This window comes from Phaenicophaeus curvirostris, chromosome 11 (assembly GCF_032191515.1).
Source record: "Phaenicophaeus curvirostris isolate KB17595 chromosome 11, BPBGC_Pcur_1.0, whole genome shotgun sequence".
Classification (NCBI taxonomy): domain Eukaryota; kingdom Metazoa; phylum Chordata; class Aves; order Cuculiformes; family Cuculidae; genus Phaenicophaeus; species Phaenicophaeus curvirostris.
Window position 1 is genome coordinate 21,681,188 of NC_091402.1, and position 24,269 is coordinate 21,705,456.

At 60.4% G+C, this 24,269-nt stretch overlaps 3 protein-coding genes across 4 annotated transcripts; 1 reads left to right on the forward strand and 2 right to left on the reverse strand.

The window, feature by feature from the left end:
• Positions 1 to 1,195: 1,195 nt before the first annotated feature.
• On the reverse strand, positions 1,196 to 15,761 carry NPRL2 (NPR2 like, GATOR1 complex subunit). Of its 2 annotated transcripts, XM_069865721.1 has the most exons (13): positions 12,438 to 12,575; positions 11,140 to 11,600; positions 10,094 to 10,202; positions 9,433 to 9,549; positions 9,100 to 9,153; positions 8,847 to 8,999; positions 6,665 to 6,753; positions 6,460 to 6,560; positions 4,703 to 4,875; positions 4,273 to 4,398; positions 2,454 to 2,575; positions 2,125 to 2,250; positions 1,196 to 1,451 (listed from the first exon to the last, which is right to left on the reverse strand). In XM_069865721.1, exons 2-13 carry the CDS (start codon positions 11,577 to 11,579, stop codon positions 1,367 to 1,369), a joined length of 1,695 nt encoding a protein of 564 aa, XP_069721822.1. In that variant the 5' UTR covers positions 11,580 to 11,600; positions 12,438 to 12,575; the 3' UTR covers positions 1,196 to 1,366. The 2 variants fall into 2 exon arrangements, with proteins under 2 accessions (XP_069721822.1, XP_069721823.1); XM_069865722.1 differs by lacking the exons at positions 1,196 to 1,451; positions 2,125 to 2,250; positions 2,454 to 2,575; ... (6 more) ...; positions 9,433 to 9,549; positions 10,094 to 10,202 and adding exons at positions 13,213 to 13,330; positions 13,399 to 13,492; positions 13,632 to 13,668; ... (4 more) ...; positions 15,134 to 15,225; positions 15,663 to 15,761 and having other exon boundaries at positions 11,458 to 11,600; positions 12,438 to 12,580.
• Positions 15,762 to 16,055: 294 nt separating this feature from the next.
• On the forward strand, positions 16,056 to 18,503 carry CYB561D2 (cytochrome b561 family member D2). The gene is made up of 3 exons (XM_069865581.1): positions 16,056 to 16,191; positions 16,288 to 16,325; positions 17,031 to 18,503. The coding sequence occupies exons 1-3, from the start codon at positions 16,065 to 16,067 to the stop codon at positions 17,532 to 17,534; spliced, it is 669 nt and encodes a 222-aa protein (XP_069721682.1). The 5' UTR covers positions 16,056 to 16,064; the 3' UTR covers positions 17,535 to 18,503.
• A 185-nt stretch (positions 18,504 to 18,688) lies between these two features.
• TMEM115 (transmembrane protein 115) lies at positions 18,689 to 21,959 on the reverse strand. The gene is made up of 2 exons (XM_069865580.1): positions 21,061 to 21,959; positions 18,689 to 19,831 (listed from the first exon to the last, which is right to left on the reverse strand). The coding sequence occupies exons 1-2, from the start codon at positions 21,912 to 21,914 to the stop codon at positions 19,633 to 19,635; spliced, it is 1,053 nt and encodes a 350-aa protein (XP_069721681.1). The 5' UTR covers positions 21,915 to 21,959; the 3' UTR covers positions 18,689 to 19,632.
• Between the last annotated feature and the right edge of the window lie 2,310 nt (positions 21,960 to 24,269).

Consider the following 24,269-nt stretch of genomic DNA (forward strand, 5'->3'; position numbering starts at 1 on the left):
GCTGCCAGGGAACAGGGGGGTCCTGCTCCAGCATCTCTGCTCACGCCATCGCCTCTCCCCGGCGTGGGACAAGCCTCGCCCCGTGCCTCAGTTTCCCAAAGGGAAGGGGCTGGAGGAACCTCTGGCAGGGAGTGAGGAGAACTCATATTTGGTCCGGCTGCAGCCCCAGCTGGGCTGACACGGTGTCATAGAATCACAGAATCACCAGGTTGGAAAAGACCCCCAGGATCATCGAGTCCAACCATTCCCATCAATCACTAACCCATGTCCCTCAGCGCCTCGTCCACCCGTCCCTTAAACCCCTCCAGGGAAGGTGACTCAACCCCCTCCCTGGGCAGCCTCTGCCAGTGCCCAGTGACCCTTTCTGTGAAAAATATTTTCCTAATGTCCAGACTAAACCTCCCCTGGTGGAGCTTGAGGCCATTCCCTCTCGTCCTGTCTCCTGTCCCTTGGGAGAAGAGCCCAGCTCCCTCCTCTCCACAACCTCCTCCAGGTAGTTGTAGAGAGCAATGAGGTCTCCCCTCAGCCTCCTCTTCTCCAGGCTAAACACCCCCAGCCACTCCTCCTAAGGCCTGTTCTCCAGCCCCCTCACAAGCTTCCTGCTGCAAAGCCTGTTTTGGGGCACGTTGGGTGTCTCAGACACCCCAGCCCAAGCGGAGATGTGCGGTGGCACAGGTAACTGTTCTCAGCCCTGCTCAGACCAAGGCTCCGTCCCACCAGCAGCTGCTGGGGAGATGGGGGGATGCACTCCGTGGCACAGCTGGGCACCAGTAAAACCTGCAGGGAGATACTGGTGGGCAGGAGGCCAAGCCCTCAGTGCTGAGAGAGAGGGAGAGAACCGTCCTTGCGAAATGGGAGATAATGATCATCTGAGAAACGTGCCTGCCTTCTCAGAGCGAGGTGCTAACCACATCCTCTGCCTCCTTAACTCCGCTTTCGCGATAACGCAATAAGGAGGCCTTCTCACCCCCTCCCCTGGCCCGTTTCACGTGCCTGAGCCACAGAGGACTCGGCCCTTTAGGTAACCACAAGGACATTGGGCCTTTTTTGGGGGGTTGTCTGGGATTTTTGTTATTGTAAAGAGAGAAACGACCACACAATCCCATCCCTGGGTGCAAGGGAGGGGAGAAAACAGTTTAGCATCTTCAGCTATGATAAAAAAAAGCAGGAGCTGAGGAGCAGGGGGGTGGAGAAGGAGGTTTATTGGAGATGGCTGGGTGGCAGACAGGTGGGAGAGCACTGCCCAGGGGTGGGAGCAGGCAGAAGGAGCCTCTGCTGGCTTCTCCTCTTGAGCCACTGGGCAGCAGGCAGGGAAACCTTCCCCTTGACGAGCCATGGGTCGGTCAGGTGCCTGTCACCCCTTCTCTCACAGGTCGGCCCCTCTCCCTGGTTCCCCAGCCAGCAGGCTGCAGGCAGCCTTGTGCTTCTGCCAGTGCTGGACCTGGCACGCCCTGTGCAAGGGAAAGCCACGACTCAGGGGCTCTGCCACAAAGCAAGGTGCCCGCAGCTCGAGCAGGGATGCAGTGGCCACATCCATCCCTGGGAGCAAAGCAGTGACAAGGACAAAGCCAGCACCGCGTTCCTCCAGGCGCTGGAGGGGAGCAGGCATGGCCGAGCTTTAACCCAACAGGGAGGTGGACGCGGCCCCCCGTTGCCAGGGCTAAGAGGGCTTAATGACACGGCTGTAACCAGCCCTTGCCAGATGGTTTAGCACCAGAGAAGATCTAATTTACTGCCACCATCCCAGCTGCCGCATCCCAGCCTATCACCTGCACTCACAGAGCCACAGACACTTTCCTCCCCACTCCCGCCCCACCAAGGTGCAGGGGAAGGAGACTGTCACCACGCAAAACCCAGCCCGTCGCTGCTATCGGTGCGGGCACAGACAGCTCAGCACATGGCAGTGGTGACACCCCGCTCACCAGCATCACCGCCACCCGTGCCCCCCACACAGCAGCCCCTCGGTAAGGCTCAGGTCCATGGCGAGGTGAGAGCCAGCAGTGCTGAGCAGTGGTGGGACCCCTGGCTTCCCCTGGCCCTTCACAGCATCCTCCAGGGAGGCCTGTGGTGCTCAGGGGCACAGGGGTTGGCAGGGGACACAGGGGGTTGGCAGGGCTCCCTTACCGCGAGCAGTACCACTCGTTCCGGCAACGAGAGCACCGCTTGGCGGCTTCCACACCACACACCCTGCAGCGAGGCTTGTCAGGAATCAGAGCTTCCATCATGTCCAGGCTGTAGGTCTGTGCCCATCTGTGGCAGGCAGAGAGGGGGGGTGAGGCTGCTCACAGAGAGAAGCTGACAAGCAGCGAGCTGTCCCTGCTGCACCCTGACACCGAGGGGACCTCCCCAGTCAGCCCCACACTCCCCGTGCCCTCCCAGTGCTGAGCTCCAGACCCCGCTGAGGGTTATACTGGCTCCACTGGATGTCCTGCGCGCACCTGCCAGGCCCCTACCTGTGTGCCTGGAGCTGCAGCTCCTCCTCAGTGGGGCTGAAGAAGTTCTTCACCTGGTGCTTGGCAATGGCCTCCCACTTCCCAGCATTTTTCTTGACGATGTGGTCCCAGATGATGGGAACCTGGTAGGAGAGGCAGAGCAGGAGGAAGGGCTGCTCGCAGCCAGCCTGCATGCGTTGTGGTCAGTGGCTTTTGGGGGACAGGGGTGCAGCCACCATCCTGAGAGGGCAAGTGGAGGCAGCACACGCAGAGGCGAAGACGCAGGGAGTGAGGATGTGCTTTTAGGTACATGGAGGGGACAGATCTGCTCGCCAGCGAGTGTTCATGTGAAACAAGGCAACACCTTCAGGGTCCAGTTGGGATCAAAAGTTCAGCCCTGAGGCCTGGGCTCCTGCATAGAAAGCCCTGAGACCTCAGCACCCTGCATGCTGGAAGCAGCTCAAACCCCGTGCTCCGGAGCCGTTTGCCTGAGCAGATTTTTCCACTCGTCACTTCCCCAAAGATGAACAGGCAGGGAAGGGCCGGCCAGCGTGAAAGGGAAAGCGCCAGCCAAGAGCAGCATGTGGAGTCCAGGCTCTGGAGAAAACCATGCTGCTTCAAACAGCACTGCCTTCTCCAGCAGAGTTAAAATAGCCAGGCCTCGGAGGGGAGGAGGCTGCTCTGGAGGTAGCTGAATGGAAAAAGGCCTTTTCTGAGCTTGGCTCAGCGACAGGGAGTGAGTTCACCACTTTCTGGACAGAGCAAGGAGCCCATGTGTGTGCTTCCAGCTGGCTCCCCCTGCCCTCCCACTGGGCTCAGCCCCAGCCCTTGGCCGCACCGGCACAAAAGCAGAGCTGGGGAAGGGGCAGCAGCCTGGGCCAGAGCTGCACAAGGTCCCCAGCACGGCAGCTGCCTGTCCCTGCCTCACCAATGTGCTGGCATCACGGCACGTGGAGTGAATCCCTAACCACCTCCGTCCTGCTGCCATCCCCATCCCCAACCCCTCTGCTTGCCAGCTTGCAGCCTCCCCAGCTCCCTCCAGCTCAACCGCAGCCAGCCCTGGCCAGGACACACCACCCCCCCCGGGCCCTGCAGCCAGCGGCGGGGGGCACAGCCCGCTGCCCCTCTGCACAGTCCCAGGGGCTGCTGCCCGACCTACCCACCTGCTCCAGGATGTGGCGTGGAGCCTCCCTGCACCTCCACGAGTGGGGAAGAGCCTCTGCTCTTCCTGAGTTCTTCTCAGCTGTCTCTTGTGTGCCCAGACACACAGTTTCTCCCCACGGTGCTCAAGAAGGCGGTTATCACAGCACGGATTAAACCCCTCAAGGACCCCGGGCTGTTCGAAGCTCCTCAGGGCCCAGCTCTGAGCCCCACACATCAGCCAGGACCAGTTTGACTGCAGATTCTGCTCCCAGACCTTGGCGTCCCTCAGAACGCAGCGTGCCAGGCAGCCCCGGGCCAGGGCTGCAAAGACAGCGCTTCCCCGGGGAGTCCAGAATTCAGCAGCAAAACACTAATAAATGTTAAATAAAGAGTTAATTGCCAAAACAAGCCCAGGGTTGCCTCTGCACCATGCAGCCACCACCCCAGGGACTCCATGCAGTCTGAAGAGTTGTTTATACCCAGTATTTATGCCTTTAGATGTGACGGCTTGGCCACTGCTGTAGCAGGACAAGGCTCTCATGCCATCCATGAGCTGACAGTAAGGGCGTAACGGTGAAATGCTTGCTTGGCTGCTTTACCAGGGCACCATCTCTCCAGAGCTGAGCTTGGTGGGAGAAGAATGGGATAGGGAGCTATCAGGGTCAAAGCAGAGCATGAAAGAAGAGCCACAGGATACCTGCTCCAGGACGAGATCCTTTTTTGGGGGAGCCGGCTCTGTCACCGCGAGGTGACTCAAAAATCTCTGCATCTCCACCAGGTTGGGCAGCTGGTCAATGAGGACATCTGTCAGGAACGCACGGAGCTGCAGCCACACAGAAGAAATGAGCAGACAGAGAGAGGTCAAGACAAGGAAGCCAGAGCTGGGGAAGCAACATGGCAAGAGCAAAAGATCTGTGGGGCACTGGCAGAGCAACCCATGGGGGTCCCACAAGGTGCACTCGCAAACAAGCTTTGCTGCTGGCCTGGTGATGGAGCCCACCGCTCTCTCCCCACCGGCTGCTAGGAGCCCGCAGCAAGGATGGGAAGAGTTGTCTGGAAGTGCCCAGTGCTGGCAAGATCCTACTCTGTACTGCAGGGCCCACGACCTTTGTGGCATCGTGGCCTACCTTGAGGAGCTGGCTCTTGTTGAAGCCATCGAAGTGGTATTTGCGCTGGCATTCGGGGCTGAGCAGGAGGTTGAGGAGAGCGATCCACACCTGCCCGTCGAGTTTGGTCATCTTCACCTGGTCTTCAGGGGGCACCACGTGCCACTCACCATTCTCAAACTTCTTGAGCTTGCCTGAGGGACAAGAACACCACACAGCTTCAGGGTGAGACAGTCTGCCTCTGTTTCCTCACCCTTTTGCTCTGCATAGCAGCCTTCTTGGTACTGAGACAACAGAGAGCACGAAAAGCATAAAGAACAGGTATTAAAACAACAGCGCCTTAGCAGGAACCAAAAGATCCCTGAAATATCTCCCTCTGTACTTGGCCAGGAGTGTAGAGCACTGGCTGATGGTTGGGGAGCCCATGCTGCAGCAACAGAGGGGCTGGAGAGGCACGTTTTAGGGTATCAGCCTCGCCAATGCCCCCTCTTCCAGATGTTCTTCTCTCAGTGAAAGCCAGAAGTAGCATGACTATAACAGAAGTGACAAAACAAGCTCCAGAAGCTACCATGCAGCTCTGGGCGATGGAGGAGGGTGTAACCCTGCGTCTTCATAGCCTAGAAATGCCTTTGCACTCTTGTTCCTTTTCACTCTCTCCCCTAGGGCCCTAGATCAAAGGTCCCTCTGACACCCCGGGGCACAGGCACAGAGAAGGGATGTGTTTCCTGGCCAGAGGAAGGAGGAAAGCTCCCACATCCAGCTGAGCTCCTCTCAGGAGGCGCAGCAACACATGCTTCCCAGCATCTCTTCCTTCCCTGTGCCTGCTGTGACCCCGGTGCTGGGCTGGGGAGGGAAGCGTGGGTTCCCACGCCCCAGGATGTGCCCCACCGCTGCTCAGACACAGTTCCACCCATCCAGTTCCACCCTCTGCCATGGGCAGGGACACCTCCCACTGGATCAGGGGCTCCGAGCCCCATCCAACCTGGCCTGGAACACCTCCAGGGATGGGGCAGCCACCATTGCTCTGGGCCACCTCAGCCAGGGCCTCCTCACCCTCACAGCAAAACATTTCTACCTAAGCTCTCATCTCCATCTCCCCTCTTTCAGCTCAAAATTGTCCTCCCTCATTCTATCCCTGCACTCCCTGATCAAGAGCCCCTTCCCAGCTCTCCTAGAGCCCCTTTCAGCACTAGAAGCTGCTCTAAGGTCTCCCTGCAGCCTTCTCTTCTCCAGGCTGAACAATCCCAACTCTCAGCCTGTCCTTGTATGGGAGGTGCTCCAGCCCTTGGATCATCTTTGTGGCATCTTCTGGACTCGCTCCAACAGCTCCATGTCCTTCCTGTGCTGAGGACTCCAGAACTGAATGCAAGACTCCGGGTGAGCTCTCATGACAGCTCCAGCTCTCAGGACTATCACAGAAGGGTGTAGACAGGCTGAGACTGACACTTTGGTCTTTCTGCATCCAGGAAAAGACTCTTCAGAGGAGCAGGAGGGGCTGGCAGAGGTGCTATGCTCCCGCTCCCGTCCTGGCTATGATCTGCTCAGACAGGACACAGTTCTGCATGAGGATCAGCTTTTGGGTGCACTGCCGGGTCCCCAGCCTAGCTGTGCTGCAGCTGCTTTGGAGCTGAACAGCTTCACACAGGAAGCACCAGAGAGGAGTGAGGGGATGGGGCCAGAAAGGAGGGTAGAAGGAGAGCAGCTTTCTCCTGCAGCAGAGCCCGCAGCAAATGCAGGTCCATAACGGCGCCCCAGGTACCAAGGGGCACGATCCATACCTGCTTCCCGGCAGCTCCAGGGGCAATGCTCCACCAGCTGGACGAGGAGGCAGGGCAAGTTGTGGGTGGACAGCATCCGTGTCAGCGCGCTCAGGGGCAGACTGGAGATAGGACAGAAAGGGTGAAACGCCAGATAGCTGCAGAACAGATAAAAACCCCAAGGGAATCTAAACCAGAGACCTCGGTGTGTGCCCTGGGCACCTACCTCTCCACCTGATCAGTGATGAACCGCAGCACAGACAGGGCTTTCAGGGAAATCTCAAACTCCATTGACTCTGCCTGCTTCTGCAGCTCCTGTGGAGGGACAAGGACAGCCTTGGGAATTCAGGCCCCATTTCCCAGGAGCTGCAGGGAAGGCAGCTTGTTGCCTGCGCATCGGTAACCACAGACAGAGAAGGAAACCAGAGCACTGCAAAATAAACTCTGCTCCTCATCTCTACTTTGCCAGCGCTGCCTGCTTGCCAGGGCAGCCACAGAAGTGCCTGCAGCCACTGTTGTTCATCCCTCATCTCCCTACCCCTAACGCATCACAGGTGGCTACCAGCAGCAGTGCCCCTGCACAGGGACACCCTGCAAAGGGCCCATCCCAGACCGCTCCTGTCTCTCCTTCTGGAATCATTTTACAGCTCATGGTCTGTCAAAGACACATGAGGTTGAGGGAGAGGGGAGCTGCATGGTCAGCAGAGAAACTGGAGGAGGAGGAGAGGGAAACTTGGCCCTGACACAGCTGCAGCCCTACATCCACTTCTCCTGCATCTGCCTCTTCCCTCCAGCTCGTGTACAGCCAGCTAGAATATCTGCCTGGGGTTATCCCAGCCCACGGCTATGCCACACACTCCAGCCTCTCAGCCTCCTTCCCTTCTTAGGCAGCGTGGACACCCCGTTCATCGTCCACGTGCTCAGCCTACAGCCCGACCACCCTCTGACTCAGCCTCTTTTGAGACCCTCGGGACGGGTACGCTGAGAGGTGCCAAGTCCCGCTCCCTGGCCCAGGCCAAGCTTCTCCTTTCCAGTCCCAGATGCTCAGCAGCTCATATCCTTGTGTGCAAAGCCCTGACCTCAGCAACTTTTACTCCTCTAAAGTGCTGCTGCAACTGTTCCCTTCCAAATTCCTGTGGTAAGAAGCGCTGCGCTCCCCATGACGGTGCCTCACACACCACTAAGACAGCGTTTTGGGCTCTCCCCTCCCACCTCCCTCTCTGAACTCCCTCAGTAAGGCTGTTTCCCACAGCTCCTGGTGGTATCCAGACCTCATCTCTGCTACCTTCAGGCAGAGGCTACCTTCTGCTTGCGCCTCTGACCCTGCTCTAGAGGTTGCCACCAGACACAGTCACAAAGGACATCAGGCTTCACAACACAGAGGAGGGCAGGAACAGCTTTTTGTAGGGATTATTGTACGCAGAGTCAGGAGGGGCTGGAATGAATCAGAGGAAACCAGGCTCCATGGGAGATGAGCGCTTTTTGGAACGCTATTGGCTAGAAAAGGTCGTTTCTTTTTAACTTCAGCCATGACAAAGCACTAACGGAGGCACCCCTTCCCCTCCCCAGCTGGGAAAACATTTCCTGGAAAACATCCCTATTGTGCTCTGGAGCCCTCCACTTCCTTCCCTTTTCTAGAAGAGAAGCATGTGCTCGGGCAACAAGCCAAACGATGGAGGCGATGCGGGGAACCACAGCTGAGCTTGCAGGCTATCGCTTTAACCCCATTTCTCCAGACACTGTGATGTGTGCAGTTTAAGAAGAAAACTCAGGGTGCTGAGAAGCACCAGAAGTGAAGAAAACTCCCACACTGGGAAGGTGTGCGCAGCAACACCTGACTGGGAACAGCTTTAGGCTCGCTGCTGGCCCAATCCAGCACAGAGAGGAGGTGTTTCTCAAAGAGCTGAGGAACCTCGGGGGTAAACAGGATAATTCCTAGTTGTATCGTGCATCGATTCAGGGAAGGGTCCCTCTCATGGTTAACCCTGTCTGGCTCCAGTGGCAGCGTGAGCCAAGGTGGTCTCACGAGCTCCAGGCAGACATACTCATGCAGCTTTCAAGAGCAATGGCAAACGGCCAACCCACCCCACGCTGAGTATTTTGTCTATCAGCTCTCCAGTGTCCTCCCCTCAGAGCTCCGACCGTGTCCTGCAGGAAGCTTCAAGCTGGCACTGTCACGAGCGAGGATGGAAGGGAGGCAGTGGGGTGGAGGGAGGTGGATGCAGCCACCGGCCCAGCTGAGCTGCTCGTGTGGATGAGCAACAGCACCACGCGCCCTTCAAGACAGGTGGGAGGTGCTGGGGCTGCAGCCAAGGGGTTCTCCATGGGAAAGCCTCTCCGAGCCTCTTCAGGCTTCCCACCTCCTCCATCGCACGTGTCCTCACAGAGCTACAGGATCTTCTCCTCACCTGCATGGACGAGGGGCTGGCCAGATCCTCGGGACGAAACTCCAGCAGGGTCGCTGTGTGTCCGTTGACGCTCCGAGCTGCAAGCAGGGTCAGTTTTCGGTGGCAATAATCAATTAAATCCAGAATGCTGTCCTCTGCTGACTCGCAAACCTCCTTCACAACAACAAGAGTTTCAGAGAGGGCCATCCCCGACAACCCTGGCTTTTCATCCTCCAGGGCCTTTACGCTGAGAAAAGCTGAACCTGCCTCTTACCTTGTAAAAAAACACTGTCTCCAAGAGGTTGATGATGGAGGCTTCATGATGCAGCTGCAGGAGGAAAACAGCAAGAGTGAGTAAGGTAACAGGGGAACGGTCACTGAGCTGCAGAGCTGAGTTCCCCAGCAGCAGGTCCCTGTCTCTCCTGGGAGTAAGTACGTGGCCTTGTCACTCACTGCTTTGGGAAACCAGGTGCTTCCCGCTGTACACTGCAGCTTCTCAGCCTAGTGAAACACAAAGCCCCAGCTCCGAGCTCTTCAGGGCAAGGCTTATTTTTAAGTACAGTGGTGCCCGATTTCCAGACTCATTGCCCCTTCCCCCTCTACTCACCACCATGTAAATGGGGAAAGTGCTTCTCGGCTTGAAGTCCTCCAGCCGGCACAGCACGGGAAAGATCTTGTGCTTCCAGACCTCCACAGAGATCAGCTCCCCAATGAGAACAGGAATCTAGACAGGGAAGGGACACGGAGTGAAGCCCTCCAGACCAGTGCCGGAGCGGGAACCGGCTTCATTGCTACTGCTCAGCTGCACAGACTTCAGAGCTGTCTCGAGGAGGAGGGTGGCCTTGGGACACAGTCTGTATTCACCCAGCTCAGAGATCAACAGCTTTTCCCTAGCAGACCAGAGGGCAGAGAGAGCTCCTGGGGTTGCAAAGGGGGAAGATGAGCCTAAGGAGCTGGGCAGGCCCAGGGCAGCACACATCCTGGGACACCTCGGGTGTGGGGCAGAGAACCACAATCAGAGGGGCTGGTGCACAAAAGAGACCAAAATAACCTCCAGAGAGGAACCAGAGACCAGCAAGCGCAAATAACACAGCTCGACCTTTAATTTTTTTAAAGAGCAACACTGGTAAATATCCAGTCAAACATCTTTGCTGGAGATACAGTAAATTCTTCACCATTTTATTCCAAAATGCAGGTTCTCCACAGGACAACCCCCACTCAAGGCTGAAGGTCCAGCAAAGGATCACTCCGCGCCCCAGGAGGCTCACCTTGGTGTAGGTGACCAGCAGCTCGGTGAGGAGCTGCTCCTCGCCCATGGAAGCACTCAGGATAGCATGCATGTTGAGCTTCTCCACGCACTCATGCTGCTGAAGCCATCTGTGAGGCAGCCAGCAAGGACATCAGTGCCAGAGACCACAGGCTGTGGGCTTCAGGGCTTTGCTGCACTCCAGGAGAGGGCTCTCCACCAAGGAAAAACTGCTCCTGGCACCCCCATCCCCAGGAAACACCCCAAGCCTGCCAGGCACCCTTAATCCTCTCGCTATCCCTGAGCCTGCACTCTCCAGAGCAGCAGCTCCAATCTTGCTGCCCTCTTGCCTGCTTCCAGCACTGGTCTTCATGAGGCATCCCACTGGGGACACCCCGAAACTGAGACTCTCTCTTTCTATCACTCCTATACGCACAGACCCTCCAGGGACATCCCAGCCCAGGTATAGACCCTTCCTCACCTCTCCACCCCACCAGAACTCTCCTCTCTCTCCCTGAGGGGCTCAAGAACTGGGGACTTTCCTTCCCCTCCACCTCACGCTGACCCTATGGGGTCACCTCAAAACTGGGGCCCCTTCTCTCTCCCCTGGAACTTCCACGAATCCACAGCCCCCTCAAGTGTGGGACCCCTCTTTATCCCACCTAGAGTCTCCAAACCATGTCCCCCTACATCATGCAGCCCCTTCTTCACACTTCCCCTCAGGAGCCCCAGCTCTGGACCCTCCTCTTTCCCCCTGGGGGACTCCAGAACCGGGGTTCCTCCTCTTCCCCGACCCCATCGTGGCCCTCTGGGTCACCTCAACACCGGGGACCTTCCTCTCCCGTAGACCTCTCCGTGGATCCCCCCGAGGTGTGGGACCCTTCTTTACCCCCATCCAGAGCCCCTGGGGAGGCCCCAAACCACGTTCCCTCGCCTCGCGCGGCCCCTCTCAGCCCCAGCTCTGGCCCCTCCCGGGGGGGGGTGGTCTTATCTTCCTCGCTCTTCCCCCTCGGCCGCCCCAGAACGGGGTCTCCCGGCTCCAGCCGCCGTTTCCCCGTCTCCCCGCACCTCTTGCCGCCGGTGTCCCGCAGCTCCGTGCCCCGCAGCGCCCGCACCAGCGCCTCGGCCTCGCCGGGCAGCAGCGGCGCGGCGGCCGCCATGGCGTCAGCGTCTCTATGGCAACGGACCGCGCTTCCGGCGCGCTTGGGGGCATAGAGGCAGGTCCGCGGGCCAGAGCGGCGCCCGGAGGATCTAGCGCCCCCGGCGGCGCGGAGGCCTCGGCAGGCAAAGCGGCGCAGAGCGGGCTCTGCCGCCCCCTGGCGGCGCGGGGGGGGAAGGCGCTCGGAGGGGACTGGAGTGGTGGGGCAGAGGCGTCCTTGTGGTTTTGGGGAGCGGGGACAGTTTTTGGGGGGCGGCACGCGTTGTGCGGGGAACACGGGGCCCCAGCTGCCATCCCCGCTGTCACTTCCAGCACACGATGATGTTGGGGTCGTTCTCCAGCCGCTCATCCAGCTCCTTGTAGCTCATTCCTGGGGGGAAGGCAGTGAGGGGTCAGCGGGGCCCCCCCAGTCATAGAATCATAGAATCACCAGGTTGGAAGAGACCCACCGGATCATCAAGTCCAACCATTCCTACCAAACACTAACCCATGTCCCTCAGCACCTCGCCCACCCGTCCCTTAAACCCCTCCAGGGAAGGGGACTCAACCCCCTCCCTGGGCAGCCTCTGCCAGGGACCAATCACCCTTTCTGTGAAAATTTTTTTCCTAATGTCCAGCCTGATCCTCCCCTGACGGAGCTTGAGGCCATTCCCTCTCGTCCTGTCCCCTGTCCCTTGGGAGAAGAGCCCAGCTCCCTCCTCTCCACAACCTCCTTTCAGGTAGGTGTAGAGAGCAATGAGGTCTCCCCTCAGCCTCCTCTTCTCCAGGCTAAACACCCCCAGCTCTCTCAGCCGCTCCTCTTGTTCTCCAGCCCCCTCACCAGCTTCGTTGCTCTTCTCTGGACTCGCTCCAGAGCCTCAACATCCTTCTTGTGGGGAGGGGCCCAGAACTGAACACAGGATTCGAGGTTTGGTCTCACCAGTGCCAAGTCCAGGGGGAGAAGAACCTCCCTGGACCTGCTGGCCACTCCATTTCTGATCCAAGCCAAGATGCCATTGGCCTTCTTGGCCACCTGGGCCACTGCTGCCTCATGTTCAGTCACTGTCAACCAATACCACTTGCACCACAGCCTCAGAAGCCCAGTTCAGCCTTCAGTTCCATCTCCCTGTGGTCTGAAGGCTCCCCAAAGGGGTGAGGAAGATCCCCAAACCAGCACCCAGCCCTCCCAGCGGTCCCCAGAGTGCTGTGGAGGACCCCTTGTGCTCACCAGTCTTGCAGCAGATCTCATCGTAGCTGTGGCAGCCCGTGTAGAGCCGGGCTGGGTGGCTCCGCTCGTCCCGCGTGACCTTGACCGGGTACTTCTGGAGGCGTCGGATAAGGCCCTTCATCAAGCCAAACTGGATGAGCCTCCTGAGGATGAGGAGGGAAGAGTTGGGGACCACGACACCAAAGCCACAAATATCCCTGCTCCTCCGTTCCCTTCTGGTTCCACTGTTGACTCAGTGATGCAAGGGTGGGCTACTCATCCCCAACATAAGAAGGGTATGGAGCTGTTGGAACGTGTCCAGAGGAGGCCATGGAGATCATCCAAGGGCTGGAGCACCTCTGCCCTGAGGACAGGCTGAGAGTTGTGGTTGCTCATCCTGGAGAAGAGAAGGCTCCAGGGAGACCTTAGAGCAGCTTCCAGTACAGAAAGGGCTACTAGAAAGCTGGGGAGGGACTTTTTCCAAGGGCCTGGAGCAACAGGATGAGGAGGAGGAGGAATGGCTTTAAATTGGAAGGGGGAAGATTCAGATTAGACATTAGAAGTTCTTCACAATGAGGGTGGGAAGGCCCTGGCCCAGGGAAGTGGTGGCTGCCCCATCCCTGGAGGGGTCCAAGGCCAGGCTGGATGGGGCTTGGAGCCCCTGATCCAGTGGGAGGTGTCCCTGCCCATGGCAGGGGGTTGGAATTGGATGGGCTTTAAGGTCCTTTCTAACCCAAATCAAATGATTCAATGATTCTCCCTCCTTCACCCCAGCGTCACCACCACCGGCTCCCACCTCTCGTCCACCCTCTGGAGCTGCAGGGTGTAGCGGGAGATGAGGTCTCGCACCGTCGTGCCAGGGCTCAGCCCGCAGTACAGCTGGAAGACGTCCCTCAGGCTGGCTCGCTTGTGCCCTGCGGGGACAAGTCACCAGTGAGCCGCCCTCTCCCTCTGCCAGCAGCCCGGCCCGGGGACACCGTACCCTGTTTGGTGACGTAGGACAGACACTCCTCCTGAAGACACTTGTCATCCACCAGGTCCTGGACCTTCGGCGTGGTGCAGTAGACGTTGGAGTACTGCAGTGGAAGAAAAAACCGGCTCTGCTCAGTCACCGCGCTGATAGATGGACCCGAAATCCATTGAACCCCCCTAAATAGCCACCCTGATGGTGCTGCCGCTGCTTGAATCCCACCCCAAACTCTGGGCCTGACCCACCTGGAGTATGGAGACGAGCGTGACGACCCCGTAGTACCTGCAGAGGGACAGGGAAAGACGTGAGACACGGCCTGCTCCGGCCCCACCGCCCGCCACGGCCTGGCTGCACCCTCCCCACGCACTCACAGCAGGTTTTGCACCGCAATCCGCACCAAGTTCAGCTCCACGTCGGCTTCTGCGGAAATCTTCTGGACGTGCCGAAAGCCATCGATGTAGGGAAGGATCTAAGAGGAAGGGAAGCAAGAGTTGAAAAGGGAGAGAGTAAAGAGGTCCAAGGCATCACCCTAAAGCCCACAAAACTCCCCCGTGTCCGGGAGGACGCTGGGACAGGCCGGGCTCTGCTCATTAAGGTGGTGATTTCCAGAACAGCCTCCCCTCCACCTCCGTGTGGGCTGGAAACAGACCCTGCCCAAAGTATCCTGCCCCCAGAGAAGCAGACGGACCTGCTGCGTGGTGAGATCCCACTGGGAGTTGAAGAAGTCATCCTTGTCTTGGGTGAAGACGGGGACATCGTATTCCTGCACGATGGGGGGGTCCGGGCGCTGCTCGATCACCTTCAGGTGGATGGTGTTGGACTCATCTGTCCAGGGAAAAGGGAGGGCTTAATCCTCACATAAAACTCCGCTCCCTCAGGGCTTAATCCTAACTAATCCTAACGTAAATCTCTGCTCCCTCAGGAGCTGGTGGCTCTCAGCCCCATGGCACCATTGGGAGGTGTTAGTAGCACATAACCCCAGCACTGGTGCCGTACCTATGGGCAGGGTGCACTTCCCTTTGGCGTTCAGCTCCTCCAGCAGGATGGTCATGATGGGAACCAGCTTCTGTTTACTCTCCTCGTTGGAGATGAAGCCGCTTTCCAGCTAAACAGAGCAGAAAAATCAAGTCAGCTCATCTCGAAAGGAGGTAGGACACCCAAATCTCTGAGCCCGTCCTCCCTTCAACTTCCAATGAACCCAGCACAATCACAGAATAATGGAATGGAAGGGACCTTGAAGATCATCCATTTCCAACCCCCTGCTGGGACACCTCCCACTAGCTCAGCCTGCTCAGGGCCTCATCCAAGCTGGCCTTGAACGTTTCCAGAGATGGATCCACAATCCCCTCCTTGCTATAAGCCCATTCCCGGCTTATAAGCAACGCCCGGTGACCTACAACATGTGCCAGGACACCAGTGGCTCTGTGGGGCGGGTCGTGAGGCAGCCGGCCTCTGCTCGCGTTGGCTTGGGCCTCACCTCGAGGGTGGTGAGGTAGCCAGCCAGCTTCTTCACGATGGGCTCCAGTGCACAGGCCTTGGCTCTGGCGTCACACACGAAGCCCAGGTTGAAGAGCAGAGCGTTTCGACTGTATTTCTTGTGCTCGATACAGACAGGGCAGCCGATCAGCTTCTTCTCCATGGCTGTCCTGCAGGGGAGACACGAATAACCTGCACCTGCGCCCTCGAGGAGGCTTGAGCCCCGCACAAGGCTCGCTCTCAGTTGGCTCCAAGAGCTGCCGACACTTACACCGTGATCAGCTTGTTCTGCAGCTCGGGCTTCGTGATGACGTACACCTGGATGGTGTCAAAGAGCTCCCGCGAGATGAAATCCTCAGGGACCTGCAGGGGCAGAGGGACAGGCTGCAGCCTCGCCCACCTCGCTGCCCCGCTGAACCATCAGGTTGGAAAAGTCCCCCAGAATCATCGAGTCCAACCATTCCCATCAATCACTAACCCATGTCCCTCAGCACCTCGTCCACCCGTCCCTTAAACCCCTCCAGGGAAGGGGACTCAACCCCCTCCCTGGGCAGCCTCGGACAGGGACCAATCACCCTTTCTGTGCAGAATTTTTTCCTAATGTCCAGCCCAAACCTCCCCTGGTGGAGCTTGAGGCCATTCCCTCTCGTCCTGTCCCCTGTCCCTTGGGAGAAGAGCCCAGCTCCCTCCTCTCCACAACCTCCTTTCAGGAGGACTCCGGTTCCCAGCCCCCCGTGCCTCGCAAGCGCTCCCGGCCCCGCCGGGCCCTCTCCGGGCCCGCTTCTCGCGCTGCCCCGCACCTGGTAGGTGATCTTGGGCCCCAGCGTGGGGTGGAACTCGCTGAAGAAGACGCACTCGATCCTGCCGCCCATGGCGCCCGGCGCGGCAGGACCCCAACCGGCCGCCGTAGCGCCCGTCGCCGCGCAGTGACGTCACACGGCCGCGCGGCGGGGGTCCCTTTAGTACTGAGTGACAGCGCGCCTCAACCAATCAACGTTGGCGTGGACGGAGGGGGCGAGGCCCGGCGCTCAATGACAGGAGGTCTCAGCCAGTCAGCTTCGCGGACCGCCGCAGGGGGCGTGGCCTGACGCCCCGAGCCCGCGCGGCTTGGCCAATCAGCGCCGGCGAGCGGGCTAGGGGGCGTGTCCCGGCTCTGATTGACATCCCGCGCGGGCCAATGGGAGGCGCCGCCCCGCTCCGCCATGGCCCTGACGGCCGAGACCGAGTCCCGGCTGTACCGCTCGCTCCGCGCCGCCGCCGGCGCCGCCGCGCACCTGGTGGCTCTGGGCTTCCCCGCCGCCGTGGCCGTGCTGGCGCGGCCCGGGACCAGTGAGTGCGGGGGCGGGGACGGGGGGAGCCGGGGGGGGGGCCGGGAGCGGGGCCCGAGCTCAGCGCCTGAGCTCAGTGCCTGCCCTTCCCTCACAGGCCTCTTCTCCTGGCACCCGCTGCTCATGGCCCTCGCGGTAAGTCCCGCCCGCGCCGCCCCGGGGGGGAAGGGCTGAGCCCTGGGAAGCGGAGACCCGGGACACTGAGCCCTGGGAAGCGGGAGGCTGAGCCCTAGGAATCAGAGACCCGGGATGCTGAGCCCTGGGAAGCGGGATGCTGAGCCCTGGGAAGCGGGAGGCTGAGCCCTGGGAATCAGAGACCTGGGACGATGAGTCCTGGGAGCTGGGAGGCCAAGCCCTGCTGCCGGTTCTGTCCTGGCACACTGAACCCCGGGAAGTGGGACCCCGGGAGGCAAGAAGCGGAGCCCTGGGAGGCTGATCTGTGCCACCGGGAAGTGGAGCCCTGAGAGGTGAGAGGTAGAGCCCCAGGAAGACGATCCCCAAGAAGCGGAGCCCCGGGAAGCAGATCCCTGGGAAGCGGGAGGCTGAGCTCTGCTGCCAGTTCTGCCCCGGGATGCTGAGCCCCGGGAAGTGGAGCCCTGAGAGGTGAAAGGTAGAGCCCCGGGAAGTAGATTCCTGGGAAGCAGAGCCCTGGGAGCAGGAGGCTGAGACCTGTTGCTGGTTCTGTCCTGGGAAGGGAGGCCCCGGGAAGGGAGAGGCTGAGCCCCAGGAGACCGAGCCCCACTGCCAGTTCTGCCCCGGGAGACCGAGCCGCGGGTAGCTGAGCTCCGGTGCTGGTTCAGCCCCGGGCTGGTGCCGATCCCCCTGCCCTCTGTCTCCCAGTTCTCATTCCTGATGACCGAAGCCCTGCTGATGTTCTCGCCGGAGACCTCGCTGCTGCGCTCCTTCTCGCGCAAAGTGAAGGTGCGGGCGCACTGGGCCCTGCAGCTGCTCGCCCTGCTCTGCGCCCTCCTGGGCTTGGGCATCATCACCTACAACAAGCACCTCAACGGCAAAGCTCACTTCGTCACCTGGCACGGGCTGACGGGGCTGCTGGCCGTGCTGTACGCCGGCGGGCAGTGCGCGGGGGGGCTGCTGCTGCTCTACCCCAAGCTGATGAAGAACTGGACGCTGGCCAAGCTGAAGCTGTATCACGCCACCTCGGGGCTCGTGGGCTACCTGCTGGGCTGTGCCAGCCTGATGCTGGGCATGTGCTCCTTGTGGTTCACGGCCGCGGTGACCGGCGTCTCCTGGTACCTCGCCATGCTGTGTCCCCTGCTCACCAGCCTGGTGATCATGAACCAGGTGAGCAACGCTTACCTGTATCGCAAGCGGAGCCAGCACTGAGGGCCCGGCGGGGATCCAAACTTGCTCGGTGTGAGCCAGCGAGGCTGGGGCTCGCTCCCACAGGGCTCTCCTGCTCGCACAGCGTCTCCTCAGAACTAGATTTCTACCTACTTGTCTCTCATTAGTCCTGGATTATCCGTAGTGTCTCGTTCCCAGAGAGCAGCTACCGCGTGCGTGACGCCAAGCAGGCAGGAGCTGCCCGGCTCGTCCCGGCCTCGGTGGGGACGTTTCCCACCGCAGGTGACGCTGCCGATCGCTGCAGCATCTTGGTGCTCGGTGCTGGGAACGGGAGAGTTCTCTCAGGATTCCTGCTCCTTTTCCCTCGCCACCCAGGGCTGCTTTGGAGCAGGCGGGCCAGGAGCCGTCGCCTCCCTGGTGAGGAGGGCAGGGAGCTCCTGCTCGGGCAGCGCCGCAGCTTGTCGCAAAAGCAGCTTGGACACAGCTGTGGCATCACCCACGGTGTCTGTCCCCACGGCGCAGCTCCGTGCAGGGACACGGGGGCTCCCTGGGGCCGGCGTGACAGCCCTGCAACAGCCACGGATCCGGGCACCCATCACCACGCACAAATGCTTCCCACAGGCTGGGACAGCAAAGCTCCAGCCTTGTGGGAGGCGGGGATGCATTTTACAGAGCAAATTACGGAGCCGGGCTGCAAACCGTCAGCCTTTGAAGGCGTTTTTGTCTCTCTGAGGGGCACAGGGAACAGCACGAGCACAGAGTGGAACCAGGGCTTGGGATGAGCCTTTGAGCCAGCCTGCAAAGCAGCCCTCGGCCAGGCAGAACGCAGCCTTCTCGCTCGCCAGCACAAGAACCTGCCCTCCAGCCCCTGCCAGGCTCTGTCTGCAGCAGCAGCCCCTCCTCAGCACATATCCTGCTCTCAGCAAGGCTGGAGAACTGGGAGCGGCTCCCAGGCTGGGAAATTCCTCTGTATCCAGAGCTTTTATTCAATAAAGGTTTCAGGCAGCTACAGCGCGACAAGCCCTGTTTGCGGCCCGGGGAGGGGCTTTCGGGGTGCAGGCAGATTTCCCACCTCTTCCTGCTCACCAAGGGTCTCCCAGCCTGTGGCAGCACCAGGGAAGAAGCTCCCTTCCCAGGCGAACAAACTCCCGGAGCCCCTCTGCGTCCTGCCCGTGCTCTGCTGCGGGAGCCGACTCTTTCAAAGAACTCTTTTTATTGATACCGAAACGTCTGTGTTTTTTCCCATTGACAAAATCCTTCTCGTGTGGTCCTTTTAAAAAAATAATCACGAATCATCGCCCCGTGTCCTGGGCCTGGGGGCTGCCCGGGGATCAGGAGCTGCGAGGAGGCGGTCGCAGGGAGCATCCTCTCCATCCAGAAACATAAAAACCCCATCAACACAGAGGGAGGGAAAGAGAAAGGGGAGCCTCTATTCTACCCGCAGGAACAAAAACCTGCTGCCGGAGGGAAAATTAATTCCAGCTTCTAGTGTAATCTGACAAACGGATTAAATGGGGAGTGGCAGAGGGCACCGGCTCCTTGCAGGGCTGGCTTTGGGGCGGAGAAGGAGGAGGAGAGAAAGCCCAGGTGCAAAGCCCAGAGCTGGCGGGGCCGGGCAGCCCCGTCCTGGCAAACCGCTCCCAGCGAGCTCCCGCAGGGCAAGGATTAGGAAAAGAAACCCACCAGCCTTTCTGTTCCCTCGGTTAGGGACCATCTTCAGAAAGGAGGAAATAAGTGTTGAGCGCTCTGGCTAACCCCAAGTGCAGAGGAGAAGCGAGGAAGCGCTGCTGACTTGGCTCCCGCGTGGGCAAGCGCAGCAGCTTCGGGGCAGGAGTCAGCCCCACGTCCCCCTCCTGGAACGGCCCTCGCTGACGGTGCCGCTGTCCGTGGCCTGCTCTGTGCCGAGGGGAGCGGCTCGAGGAACCCCCGTCCTCGCCGTGGTGGCAGCGGCATCATCCCGGGCGTCCGGTGCTGGTCACGAGCGGCAACGAAGCGTTGGAACGAGGTAGCCCCCCTGCCTTTGCCGCGAGAGGAGTCCCCGCTCCCCGCCGAGCACCCCGGCCGCGTGGGGAGGACGCGAGGGGGTTAGCAGCTCTCACACGGAGACGGGGCAGGGAGGGGGGCGCGGCGAGTCGGCCGGTCACGGCTGGGACGGGGCGTCCTGGAAGGTGATGAGGTTGGACTCCTGCCCCGCGCCCTTCCCAGCCGCGCCGGGGCTGGGCAGCAGCGGCGCGTCGGCCTTCGCCGCTGCCTCCTCCTCGTCATCCTCCATGCTTGGCCAGGCCGACTGGTCCTCCACGCGCTTCAGCCGCTCGTTCAGGGCTTTCAGGGCCAGCTGCCTGTGGAGCAAGGGCAGATGAGGGGGGTTAACCTCAGGTCTGACAGCCAGGGAGGGAGTTAACGCCTCTGCCCCTCGGGGTGTCCCTGGTTCATTCCGGGCCCCCCAGAATCCCGCTCCCAGACAGCGTACTCCGAGTTTCTGTGCCACGTGGTGTGCTCGGAAGCTGTCGGACAGCACACTGGCAGCTGCGGGAATGAGGGAAGAAGGGGATAAAACAGAGCAGAGGAAAGCAGAGCGCCAACACCTTACCAAAACTCACCCGCCAGGAATCCAGGAACCCAGAGGCCGACGCCTGCGGGAGGGCCGGGGCTGACTCAGCGCCACGGTGACGGCAGCAGCCGCTGTCCCCTTCTGCAGGGACCCCTGACCCCAATCCTGCCTGCTCCCTCCCTGTCTCCCTGCTCCGGCCCTGCGCCTCCACCCCTCTCTGCCTTTGGAGGAGCAGGCAGTGCCCCCCACCCCCCCAAAAAACGCTCACAACCGTATCGGCAGCGGGCAGGGCGGCCCCCAGTCTTCATGCACCGCAACAACCACCTCTCCCTGTGCCCAGGTGGCCAAGGAGGCCAATGGCATCTTGGCTTGGATCAGAAACAGTGTGACCAGCAGGTCCAGGGAGGTTCTTCTCCCTCGGTACTCGGCACTGGTGAGACCAAACCTCGAATACTGTGTTCAGTTCTGGGCCCCTCACCACAAGAAGGATGTTGAGGCTCTGGAGCGAGTCCAGAGAAGAGCAACAAAGCTGGTGAGGGGGCTGGAGAAGAAGAAGAGGGGTGGCTGAGGGAGCTGGGGTTGTTCAGCCTGGAGAAGAGGAGGCTGAGGGGAGACCTCATTGCTCTCTACAACTACCTGAAAGGAGGTTGTAGAGAGGAGGGAGCTGGGCTCTTCTGACAGGGGACAGGACGAGAGGGAATGGCCTCAAGCTCCCCCAGGGGAGGTTCGGGCTGGACATTAGGAAAAAATTCTTCACAGAAAGGGTCATTGGGCACTGGCAGAGGCTGCCCAGGGAGGGGGTTGAGTCCCCTTCCCTGGAGGGGTTTAAGGGACGGGTGGACGAGGTGCTGAGGGACATGGGTTAGTGATTGATGGGGATGGTTGGACTCAATGATCCAGTGGGTTTTTTCCAACCTGGTTATTCTATGATTCTATGATTCCCCATTCCCTCCTTGTTCGGATTCCACCCCTCGCCGCCCGCGGACGCGTTCCCCGTGGAAGCGGGACGAGCGGTACCTTCTCCTCTCGGCGTCCTGGGGGTCCGTCCCCGGGAGGCTGATGGTGATGGAGGACGGGGCGCCCACGTCGTAGCGTTTCACGGTCTTGCGGCAGATCCTCGCCTTCACCAGGACGCCGTGCACCAGGGCGGCCGCCAGCCCCACCGCGGGCTGCAGGATCTCGGGGAAGAAGGTGGCGAAGGCGAAGTGGTCGGACATGTCTCCGCGGCCCCGACTGTGGCGCTGGTAGAAGCGCAGGTAGACCCAGCCGGACAGGACCCCGAAGCCGTAGGAGGCCAGCGCGTTGCTCTCGACCAGGGCGGCGAGGCGCAGCAGCACCAGCAGCAGGAGCAGCAGCACGGGCACGGCCTTCACCCGCAGCCGGGGCGCCTTCAGCACGGGGCTGTCCCCCATGGTCTGCTTGAGCGCCACCAGGACGCCCCCGAGGAAGCCCAACCCGCCGTGGATGCGGACGGCGAAGAGGGAGGCGAGGTGGAAGGAGGCCACGTAGGTGAGGAAGTAGGCGACGGCCGCCAGGAGCCCCACCGAGACGTTCACCACCGTGAAGAAGACGAGCAGCTCCAGCGCGCCCCAGAGCGGCTCCAGCAGGCGCCCCGCGGCCCCCAGCGTGGCCAGGCTGCCCGCCAGGCCCCAGGCGCGCTGCTCCACCAGCCCGTGGGTCAGCAGCGTCCACACCCAGAAGTTGGGGGGCAGCAGCAGCCCGGGGGTCACGCCGAGCGCGTACGCCGTGTCCAGGCCGAACGAGAGCAGGTAGAGCAGCACCGCGGCGCCGCTCAGCGCCTTCACCACCACGCTGGTGCCGGCCAGCGCCGCCAGGCAGTGCTGCCGCGCCACCGGCAGGTACCGACGCATCTTGCGGCCCCCGCGGCCCGGGCCGGGGCCGCCGCCTCCCGCCCGCCGCCCCGCAGGCCGCACGCTGCGCCGCGCGGGGCACCGCGGGACTTGGAGGCCGGCCGCGGGGCACGCCGGGAGGTGGAGTCCGGCCGCGGGGCACGCCGGGAGATGGAGTCCGGCCGCGAAAGGCGCGCCGGGACTCGGAGTCGCGCCGCGCAAGGAACGCCGGGAGTTGTAGTCAAACCGCGAAAGGCGCGTCGGGACTTGTAGTGAAAAGGCGAAAGGCACCCCGGGAAATGTAGTCCGGCCGCGGCTGCCGGCTCCTGCGGGAGGAGCGGGGGGCGAGCATGGAGGGGACAGACGGACACAAGGAGGGACACACGGACAAGGAGGGGGACACACGGACAGAGCGGGGACACGTGGACACGGGGAGCATGGACACAAGGAGGGACACACGGACAAGGAGGGGGACACACGGACATGGGGGGACACATGGACACAAGGAAGGGACACATGGACGTGGGGGGACACACGGACAAGGAGGGGGACACATGGACATGGGGAGCATGAACACAAGGTGGGACACACGGACAAGGAGGGGGACACATGGACATGGGGAGCATGGACACAAGGAAGGGCCACATGGACATAGTGGGGAGACACGGACAAAGAAGGGGACACACGGACACGGGGAGCATGGATGCAAGGAGGGACACACAGACATAGCGGGGACACACGGACAAGGAGGGGGATACACAGACATGGAGGGGACACATGGACACAAGGAAGGGACACACGGACAAGGAGGGGGACACACGGACAAGGAGGGGGACACACGGACATGGGGAGCATGAACACAAGGTGGGACAGACGGACATAGTGGGGACACACGGACAAAGAGGGGGATGCACAGACAAGGAGAAGGACACATGGACATGGGGAGCATGGACACAAGGAAGGGACACACGGACAGAGTGGAGACACACGGACAAGGAGGGGGACACACGGACAGAGTGGGGAGACATAGACAAGGAGGGGGACACATGGACATGGGGAGCATGAACACAAGGTGGGACACACGGACAGAGTGGGGACACATGGACAGAGTGAGGGCGCACGGACAAGGAGGGACACATGGACAGACACGGGGACACACGGACACGGAGGGGCTGGCACGGGTGGCACTCAGTGACGTGGACGCCCCCCTCCCTCCATCCCCGGACACGAAGCTGCTCCCGGTGCCCTGCCCGACGCCCCCTCCCTGCCCCCCAACCCGGGCAATGACGCAGCCACCGCCTGTGAAGTGAAAATATGAACATTATTTAATAACTGAGTCTCTGTAATAAACCATTTGAAAATATTTTACAAGGAGTCACACGCACGATATCTTACAAATTGTCTTTTTTGTTGTTTTTTTTTTTGTTTGTTTTTTTTTTTGAAGTTTTTCCAACTCTTCTGTACAAAAAAAAAAAATAAAATAAAAACCTAAAGAAATTAAAAATAAATTAAAGGAAAAAAAATAATCAATTAAAAACCCAACGCCTTGGAATGAGCAGAGAGAAGCTTTCGGGTGGGGACGGGGCAGGAGGCGACCCTGGTGGGACGGGGGGAGCCAGGGCCGCGCCGCCCCGTTGTCTCATTGGTTTTTAACTTAAAATAGACTATATATGTATATATTTATAGGTATGTATAGTGGTTTTCTGGCAGAGCACCTAACTAGACTACAGAAGTACACACACTCCCGGTAACACAGAGCCATCTGTTCAAACACGGTTCCCAGAGACAGTAACCAAACACACACTGAAAAAGCTACAAGCAGAATGACCATTAATTAACCCCAGCGGTAATTATCGCCTGGCAGCCTCCCCCAGCCCTGGGTGACGGGTGAGCTCGGGTGCCCAGGGCAGGGAGGGGCACCCCGATTTCTCACAGCCGGGCAGCCTGGCCTCGCCTTGGACTCCCTCGAGCTTGGGGAGCAGCGGGCGACGCTGGGGACACGCGGCACCTCAGCTCCGCGTCCCGCGGGCCCCGCGCGGGGTCTTTGGCGAGGGCAGGCAGGGCTGGGGCGGGCAGGATTTCACAGTGATCTGCAGAACGGAAAAGAAACAAAATACACATCTCTTCCCCCCCCCCCAACCACCAATCCCCCCCCAACTTTCTTCCTCCTGTTCACCCCGAGTGCCCGGGCTCCATCCTGCCCCGCACCCCGGGGGTAACGGATAACACCGACCCGCACCGTCAACTCAAATCCTTTTCTCTTTTCTTCCCCCTCTTTTTCCATCCCCCCCTTTATTTGTTTTTCCACGTGTCCTCACGGTTGACCACAAACACCGCCGGTCTCCGGGCGAAAAGGCTGGAAATTCGATGTAGAAA